The following is a 10,651-nucleotide window of genomic DNA, read 5'->3' on the forward strand; positions in this document are numbered from 1 at the left end:
CAAATTTAAGTGAATTTTGTAAAAATTGTCAAAATAAAGGTTTTACCTTAAATTACATTTTGAACCTTTGTTTTAATAATCTTTTTGTCATCCTTTAAAAAAGTACACTTATTTTGATGTGTTGACTAAAGCAAAGTACTTGATTATAATTTTAACCATAGTCTGCTGTTCAAAATTACCTTTAAATTTCATAGATTTTAAAATGTACTAAATTGCAATTTATCATTAATGTGTAATTACAAACACATTTAAATACTTGACATACAAGTTAGAAATGACATTCAATATATTCAAGTTACAATAAACGCTTTTCAGCACATTTGGCAGAAGCCTACTTTAACCATTTTTTAAACACAATAAAAGTAATAAGATGTACTTAAGTCCCACTTAAGTGGGTCAAAACACTCTCAAATTCAACTAATTGCATTTAATATAAATTAAAATTGCAAATAACGTAATTAAGTGCCTGAAAACATTACATTCAGATCATACTCATTCTTTTAAAGTACTTACTCCTTATAAAAGCATGCTAAACCTACATAGTATGGTATTTTAACTACAGGTATAGGCAAGTAAAATTCAATTGATTTAAGCTATTTAAGCCATTAAAATATAATCAGATGAATGGAGGCTTGCAAAAAAAAAAAAAAAAAAAAAAGGATTACTCTTCATAATGTGATTTAAGCTTGGTACATACTCTGCAAGAACAAATACATTTGTTCTTTTTCTCGAGGTGGCAAGAACAAATTCGTTCTGGCCAGGACATTCCATACTTCACGTGAAAAACAGTTATGTTTCTTAACCCTACCCATTTTAAATTTCTGACCAATCACACAATAGTTCTCGGACACCTACAAGAAAAAAAGTTCTGCTCAGCTGATGTGTCGAGAACAAGCTGCGAGAACTCCCAAACCAGGGCTCCGAGAACAAAATGACGTCATTTTGTTCTCTCAGCCTTGGGAGCGAGAACTTTTTTCTCTGTTCTTGCAGAGTAAGTAATGGCCTTAAGTTCAGTATTCTGTTAAATATATCAGTGACGGAACACATGGCACACAAATGACACCATTCCCTAAGATTAACCCATACAAATGTACAGATTGATAATAATGATTTTTGTCCTGCTTTGTTTGCAGGTGTTACATGTGTGGTGGCAGCAAGCCCATGGATCAGACTTTGAGCCCTAACCAGTTCTGTCTGTTTACAAGCAGAGTGTTCACAGATGGAAACTAGCCAGTTCAGATCATAGCAGACTGCAGTAACTCCAGTCATAACCACGACACCTCCCAAATAATGACAGTTCATCTGGAGTAGGGGTGAGCGGGGCACAACCTAACGTGGGGTTAGTTGTAACACACATGGTTTAAAACTTTCCACACATTCCAGCACGACGAAACTTATCTATATAGAGAAAAAAATTGCGCCAATATTAAAGCGTTTATGAACTGGCTTTTTTATACTGTTGTCTGAGGTCAACTTTTTTTTACATTCAAAAACATCATAATAAATAAGTAAATAGGCTTTTTTCGACCCTGGATTTGAGCCTCTCTCATGGAACGCTCGGTTTTTATGGGCGTGCCGCACAGAAGACTTAGAAGTTAACGCCCACTGCTATGATTGGATAAGCTTTGCATATTATAATGAGCGATTGGCTCCCCCGTGAGTACATGTGAGGAATTGTTTTGAAAGCGTGTGGGAAAACGGCAACCGAAAAGATTCGCCCACACAGGTTATGTTCAGTTACCCACGTACACATAATCAATAGATATCAAACGATCTGTAACAATGCAATACTATCACATATAAAAAAAACTTTTTCACTCACATAAGTGTATTGCTTCATTCGTTCATGTAATCTCATCCTGTCTGCAAATCCAGTCTCTTGTTTGCAAATTAATCTGTGGTGAAATAAAGGAACAAATGCGCAATGTCTTACCCACATGAGCTGGATATTCATTAAAAATAAAGTTCATCCATGCATTCATAATATTTGATTCCGAATTAAGTTTGCAGCATGTTTATTGCTCGGTAGCGCGATCCGTTTAGCTCCACATAGGCCTATGTTATTTATGTTACATTTCTTGCACGAGTCGGTGGGATACAGAATCAGGCGTACTTCTTCTTCTGTTGAGGCGGTGTTTCACCACACTCTGATGTCACAGGTTGGCACATAGAGACGCGTCATAATCTGAAGACCACGCCCACCGGGGGGGAAAACAATCAAACCGTCTCCATTGACTTTGCATTGCGTGAAGCGGCCTTTTTGTCATCTCGGACTTATAACAAAAAACTGAACAATGTATAAAAGCTGATATGTGACAAGGTGAACAGCAAACAAGCTAAACAAAACCAAGAAGCAAAAACTCAGACGTTTTTATAAGCTGTTGACCCAAAAAACGAGCATTTAAGTACAAAAAAGTGGATTCAGGGCATTGAGACAGAGCGCGACACGTTATATTACACTGACAACTACACCCACTAGAGGGGAACGTAACCAGCGACAGGAAATATAAAACGGACATTTGGATATTTGACTTAACAGTGACAAAATGTTTACTGCACACATAGACATATTGAGGCATTCTGAGTGTCAGGATCCCAAAATGTACCCATTCTTGAAGCTTCACTTATTGCCTGTATCCACTTTTATCTTCTTAAACGCTCGTTTTTTTGGGTCGACAGCTTAAAAAAAACGTATTTCTGTGTTTTTTAGCTTGTTTGCTGTACACCTTGTCACATATCAGCTTTTAGACATTGTTCTGTTTTTTGTTATAAGTCCGAAATGACAATGAGGCAGCCTTCCGCAATGCAAAGTCAATGGAGAGCGTTGGATTGTTTTCCCCCCCGGTGTGGGCGTGGCCTAAATACGCTCTGTCTCTATTCTGAGATCGACATTTGCTGGGTCTGGTGTTAATAAAAGCTTTTCTTTGACTAACGGACGTTTTCAGCTCCGAAACGTATAGGATATTCTAATATCACGATGAACTTTTATATATCAAAGGCTGTATGAAAAGTTGATTTCTCAGTTCATGACCCCTTTAAAAAAAAAATTGGAAGATATTACTGAACATTTATTTAAGCATAGCAAAAGTACATTTAAATTTAAAGTAAATTTTTCATCTCTGTTTTTTGTGTTTATTTAATATTATACAAATCTGATATTATTTGTATTATTTAATCTTATATCTGTTATTTAACAGTTGAGAGAGTTCTTTAATGCGGATCTAACCAGCAGAAGACACGAGCCGGGTTTAAATCCTATTGCGCAGATGGCGTGCGTTGTCACACTGTGTTACAATGTGCCCCTATTAGAACTATGCTATTCTATTCTATACTTTTATGAATTCTATTGAGAAACCATGAGAAAAAGTGAATAAAGACCGAGAGTCAATATTCTGAAGTTATTCATTATTATTATGTTTTGAACTATGCTGTATAGCTGTATGTAGCGATGTGTTTGTTGTCAAACTCAAAACATATATATATATTAAAAGATTCCATTATTTTATATGAAAAAGTTGATAATTGTATTTTATTGCCATAATATTTTAGTTTGTCATGGATATTTGTTCGATTTTATCAGATTCAATTTTAAGCTGTCATATGGTCATGTTACAATGTGCCCTTCACATGTTAAAACATGCCCCACCTATAGGGCATGTTATCACATTTAATTTCCATTCTTTTGGGTTAAAGGCACAATATGTAGTTCTTTGCCGCTAGAGGTCACCTATTCAAAACAAAGACGCTGGAAAAGAATCGTGACAGGACTCGGGCAGAAATCATGTTAATGGATGAGATTATTAACGTTCCTGTAGTATGAAGCAGAGCAGGGCCGAGTGCTGTGGGAGCTGAACGAAGTCGCTGAAGCGATTGCTAATGAGAGACGAGCGTGACACACGGCTCGACAGCAGTGGAACTGTTATTATGCCGCAGACGAGCACTTCCGGTCAAGCGTATGTAGGCTAAAGCCTTGTTTATACTCGACGTGTCCGCAAGAGCGCAAGGGTGCGCGCGGCAAAAATGATGTCAGGGCGGAGTGGGCGGTCGTGCGCGTTCATGCGCAAGACCCCATTTCGCCTGCAGGTGTGCAGCGCATTTTTTGTAACAACGCGCGCGACTCCACATCCGAAGATGCCCGAGTTCTAGGCGAATCTAGCCGAGCATGACGTCTCATCACACTGGCACCCAGTTTGCACATACCAATTAGGTGCTTATATTTACAAAATGAGTCTACAAAAACAAAAATAAGCCCTTTTAAATAACGATCCATGTTTAATTTAAAAAATCACAAAACTAAGTGAAAATGTTTAGGGAAATTAGGAAATATTTAAGAGATCGTTAATTTAGTTGTATACATGTGTGCATATATTTTGTTCTTATGTCACAAGTAATATCAAGGTTTACTGAGTTTTACACAATCCTTTTGTAGTGTGGTTTTTGGTGAAGCGTAGGCTACTAAAATAAATATCATCACCTGAGTACATTAGCCCACTTCTTCTCAACGCTTTTTCCTGATGGTTTATAAAACAATTACTCTGAGTCGCCCTCTGTCGTTTCAAAGAATAGCACAACGGCGACACGTCAAGTATAAACGCCTCGTCCGTTTGGGGAGGAGCGCGCGCAGTCAGCGGAGGCGAAAGTATAAACAAGGCTTAACGCAGCGCTGTTGCTCATTTTAGATATGGAGAAAATGCTGTATTACTGTACAATAATTTGTTTTCTGTCTATAAATGTCTCCAAGCAGTTGTTCCCTTATTAAAACATATAATATATTAAAGTGTCTCTGGTGTTTCCATGGCTTCTAATATTTTTTTCACCGGAAATGGAAGGTAAGGCAGGGATGACATTATTGATAGGTGACACACAAATTGCTTATTTCTCTGGATTTAAACATTCTTGGAAACATCTGGGCTAATGTAAGTACACAAGTCAACAAGCTATATAACATTGTTCTAGTGTTTTTTTTTATATATTTTAATCCAAAAATCTTACATATTGTGCCTTTAAATCAAGACAAAAAGTATACACTGTATTAATGAAACAAAACCACATATTGGTACTAGACGTGTGAAATTAATCTGGGAAAAAATAAATACTCTGAACCCCAAGTGGCTTTACACAAAATGAGAAAGTCAATAAGCGTCAAAAATGCTCTCCCCTATTCAGTAAAAGTTTAATGACATAATGTATCTACACTTTCTACATTTCATATTCTGATGTAAAATTCGAAATATTTATTAACCACCCCCATCCACATTTGAATCAAAAAAGATTGTATTGTACTGATCAAATGTTTCAGGTTAAAGAGTATACTTAGATAACCACACGTGTTTTCCCCCAACGTATGCCAAGCCCACAGCATCTAAAAGTAACATGACACCTCTTCTTAAAAAGCAGTATGAGTTGAGATATCATTAATCTCTGTGACACAAATAGTGCGTTAAAAAAACAAAACTAAAACAAAACAACACGGTTTGTTAGTGACTGCAAGAACCCCCATAGCATATTAGGACCACTCTTTCAGTTAGCCTACTGTTAGGTATTTAAAACATTCTAAAAACTCTGTAATTTGTTCAGTGTCATAAATGAGCAGCAATATAGTGAAACAGTTCACTAAACGTTCACATTTTTCACTAGATGAAATGGTTTCAAGTAAATTGACATTCTGCCTGGTCAGCCTGTTTTAGTCTGATATTTGTGCGCAGGTGTTGATAGATAGTTCCAGAAGGAACAGAGTTCCCAGAACTTCCCAGAGAAATGCCAGCGGTTCAGAGGGTTCACTTATGTAACAACCCTATAGTGAGTATAGAATGAGTGTGTCAGGTTACTGACTCCTCCTCCTCTCCTCATGTGGAATGAACACTCAGTGAAAGAACCAAGAATGTTTCAATTTTCAGTGGTTTTTGGAAAATGGCATTTAGCTTGCCAAGGTACTGAACTGAACAATACTTTATGTATTTAAATCAAGCATTGGTGTAGAATATTTTCATGCCTTCTTTGTCTAATAAAACGTTTTAAACTTAATATTTATACTTGGGTTCCCTTTTTCAGTTTTCATGATTACTGGATAATATTTTTTTTATATAAATTAATTTTTTTAGAGATATTTCAAACCTTTTAAAGGAATCGTTCGCACAAAAAAAAAAAAAAAATATATATATATATATATATATATTTTTTTTTTCATTATTACTCACCCTCAAGTTCTAATCCTTTAAGAGTTTCTTTGTTCTTTTGAACACAAGATATTTTAAAGAATGTGGTCAACCAAAAAGTTTCTGGTCCCCATTACCTTCCATAGTATTTTTATTTTCATGTTATGAAAGCCAGTGGGCCCCATCAACTGTGTGATTATCCACATTCTTTCAAATATCTTATTTTGTGTTCAATGGAACAAAGAAACTCATACAGGAGAGCAAATTGAGCGTGAGTAAATGATTACTGCATTTTTTTTGTTGGTAAACTAGCCATTGAAGTATTTTAGAGCTGAGTATAACTAGAAAATAAAAAAAATACTATATATACACTATATTGCCAAAAGTATTGGGACACCCCTCCATTGAATTCAGATGTTCCAATCACTTCCATGGCCACAGGTGTATAAAATCAAGCACCTAGGCATGCAGACGCTTCTACAAACATTTGTGAAAGAATGTGTCGCTTTCAGGAGCTCAGTGAAATCAAGTGTGGTACCGTGATAGGTTGCCACCTGTGCAATAAGTCCATTCTGAAAATGTCCTCACTACTAAATATTCTATTGTCAACTGGTTGTGGTATTATAACAAAGTGGAAGCAATTAGGAACAACAGCAACTCAGCCACGAAGTGGTAGGCCACGTAAAATCCCAGAGCAGGGTCAATGCATGCTGAGGTGCACAGTGCTCAGAAGTCACCAACTTTCTGCAGAGTTAATAGCTACAGAACTCCAAACTTTGTTTGGCCTTCAGATTAGCTCAAGAACAGTGCGTAGAGAGCTTCATTGAATGGTTTCCACGGCCAAGCAGCTGCATCCAAGCCTTACATCACCAAGTGCAATGCAAAGCGCTGGATGCAGTGGTGTAAAGCACACCACCACTGGACTCTAGAGCAGTGGAGACGTGTTCTCTGGGGTGGCGAATCATGCTTCTCTGTCTGGCAATCCGACGGACGAGTCTGGGTTTGGCAGTTGCCAGGAGAACAGTATTTGCCTGACTGCATTGTGCCAAGTGTAAAGTTTGGTGGAGGGGGTATTATGGTGTGGGGTTGTTTTTCAGGGTTTGGTCTTGGCCCCTCAGTTCCAGTGAAAGGAACTCTTAATGCTTCAGCATACCAAGACATTTTGTACAATTTCATGCTCCCAACTTTATGGGAACAGTTTGGGGATGGGCCCTTCCTGTTCCAACATGACTGTCCACCAGTGCACAAAGCAAGGTCCATAAAGACATGGATGAGCGAGTTTGGTGTGGAGGAATTTGACTGGCCTCAACCGGACCTCAACCTGATAGAGTTTAAGCTGTTATAGCTGCAAAGGGTGGGCCAACTGCATATTAAACCTTACGGATTAAGAATGGGATGTCATTAAAGTTTATGTGCATATAAAGGCAGGCGTCCCAAAACTTTTGCAATATATATGGCTAACACGTTATTTTTTGTTATACACGTTACTCAGTACTTAACTGTATAGTTACACTTTAACCAATATTGTAACCGATATTTGCTATAGAGTCTTTTTCATGTTTTTATGTACTTTATTATTTTCCATGATATTTACAGGCCTGTAAATCAGGTAAAAACAACCTGATGTTTCCATATTTTTTATGAAAGTGGAAAACCTGTTTAAAAAAATAACATTATAATTAACAAAAAAAAAGATTATAATTAGTCATTATTCATGCATTTTTATTTTTATATTATTTTATTAAAATATTATGAAGTTTGATAATGCTTTTTTATTGGAAATATTTATTGCACAATATGAGTATAACAGCTAAATAAACTTTATCAATGTCAAGAGTGTTTAAATTTGGGGGTTGGTAGGGGGAATGTTTGAATGTGGATACTATCTTAAAAAAATCCCACGCGATTTAATTGATTTTTACACATATACAGATAAAATGAGACATTAAAAATGCAAACTGCACCAATGAGAAATGCTGAAAATAAAATGCACATAAAAATGAACATGTCTAATAACTATATTTAAGCCATGACATTTGTGCATGCCTGCTCAAGCAAAAAAGGTCAAGTTCATACTGTTGGCTTCCTTCCAACAAGTGTCATGTTTCATCTGACTATGAGATAAGACTAAGCACGTGGTTTAACATAACATCTGGTGATGGCAGCGCACCCAATCCTTCATCCTCGAGATCTTCACCATTATCAACCGTTTCCAACAGTGGCATGGACTTTGAGATATAGGTGAACTCCAAATATAAAACATGTGAATCACAAAACAAACAATCACAAACAAATCATTCTAACAAGTTTGCACAGGGGGAGGAGCGCAAGTTTATTGAGTTTTCTTTTGGCAGCACAGAAATGATCATACTTCTCAAATGGTAAAAATAGAAGGCCAAATATGGAGGAAAAAAAGACTCAACAATCACTACCAATTACTCCACTTGTATCAATTCACACATGACAAGACATTTTCATTACAATTATACGAACCCCCGAAAATTACATGCAGACAAAGATATAGGCCTATATATTGTGACAACAAATTAAGAATTAATTCTCTCATTTTAGTAAATTTTAGCTACAATTTTCTAATTTGTTCCCTCCTTTTAAATAAATTGTGTGTACAATATAATAATTTGTTCCCTTGGTTTAGTAAATTGTGGCCACGTTGTACCAATTTATTACCTTGTTTTGATTTACCTAAAAAGGTTTTAATAAATTAAGAGAACTAATTATTGTGTTCACAATTTACTTAAAACAATGGAACGAATAAATAAAATATGCTGATGCAGTAATTTTTTCATTTGTGGCCATGATATACTGTACACACACCACACACACCACACACACACACACACACACACACACACACACACACACACACACACACACACACACACACACACACACACACACACACACACACACACACACACACACACACACACACACACACACACACACACACACACACACACACACACACACACACACATTATGAGGTGAAGTAAATAACAATGATTATTTATTCATTACAGCACCTGTTAGTGGGTAGGATATATCAGGCAGCAAGTGAACATTTTGTCCTCTATGTTGATGTGTTAGAAGCAGGAAAAATGGGCAAGCATAAGGAGCGAGTTTGACAAGGGCCAAATTGTGATAGCTAGACGACTTGGTCAGAGCATCTCCAAAACTTGTGGGGTGTTCCCGGTCTGCAGTGCAGTATCTATCAAAGGTAGTCCAGAACCAGCGACAGGGTCATGGGCGGCCAAGGCTCATTGATGCACGTGGAGAGCGAAGGCTGACCTGTGTGGTCCGGCCAAACAGACGAGCTACTGTGGCTCAAATTACTCAAGAAGTTAATGCTGGTTCTGATAGAAAGGTGTCAGAATACACAGTGCATTGCAGTTTGTTGCATATGGCATATGCCCATGCTGACCCCTGTCCACCGGCGAAAGCGCCAACAGCGGGAGCATCAGAACTGGACGGCCGGGTGCGTGTGCGTCGCTTACCTGGGGAACACATGGCACCAGAATGCACTATGGGAAGAAGGAGTGCCAGCAGTGTGATGCTTTGGGCAATGTACAGCTGGGAAACCTTGGATCCTGCCATCCATGTGGATGTTACTTTGACACGTACCACCTACCTAATCATTGTTGCAGACACACTCTTTCATGGAAACGGTATTCCCTGGTGGCTGTGGCCTCTTTCAGCATGATAATGAGCCCTTCCACAAAACAAAAATGGTTCAGGAATGGTTTGAGGAGCACAACAACGAGTTTGAGGTGTTGACTTGGCCTCCAAATTCCCCAGATCTCAATCCAATTGAGCATCTGTGGGATGTGCTGAACAAACAAGTCCAATCCACTGAGGCCCAACCTCACAACCATAGACCGTAAAAAATATGGACGACGTGAATTCATTGGCTTCCGCTGAAGTAACTGAGTCTGCACAGTAGCGATGTCGGGACCAGAATCTGCGTGGTAGAGAGCAGGAAGTAGAGGTGCGATATCAAAAGCTCACCCACACTCTCACAGATGCAGAACAATTCATAATGTTGGTCTGAAATAAACAGTTATGGAGCTACAATCTCCTCCCAAAAAAGTCAGTTAGTGCCTCAGTGACAACTTCACTCAGAGAATCTGTCAATCTCAGCTGTCAATCATGACGTCACACCCATTTTTATAGCATCAAATAACTAAAACTAAACTTATTTAAAAAACGAACACTTGACGAACACACAGCCTACAATGACAGAAACCAACAAAAAAATGATTTGAAGTGTAATTTGATTGTTTAGTTTGTCTCGCGTCCATTCGAAAACACGGAGGGGCAGGGGTTAGGACCTATACTGGGACCAGCCACCTGGGGAAAATCGTGGCGTGGAGACTTCAGTTTCTGAGAGGAGTGCTACAAGCTTGCTCGCAACTTACAGGACTTAAAGGATCTGCTGCTAACATCTTGGTGCAAGATAACCCAGCACACCTTCAGGG

The 10,651-nt window shown here is 38.0% G+C and overlaps 1 protein-coding gene across 1 annotated transcript in view; it reads left to right on the forward strand.

The window, feature by feature from the left end:
• LOC307132246 (uncharacterized protein) overlaps window positions 1-4,782 on the forward strand; it is a 51,017-nt gene extending 46,235 nt beyond the window's left edge. Inside the window, exon 24 of the mRNA XM_079826419.1 lies at window positions 1,134-4,782. Coding sequence (XP_079682545.1) covers window positions 1,134-1,184 — 51 coding nt within the window. The 3' untranslated portion in view covers window positions 1,185-4,782. The remainder of the gene's footprint in view (window positions 1-1,133) is intronic.
• Window positions 4,783-10,651: the final 5,869 nt, after the last annotated feature.

Source organism: Gobio gobio (assembly GCF_949357685.1).
Source record: "Gobio gobio genome assembly, chromosome: 10".
Lineage (NCBI taxonomy): Eukaryota > Metazoa > Chordata > Actinopteri > Cypriniformes > Gobionidae > Gobio > Gobio gobio.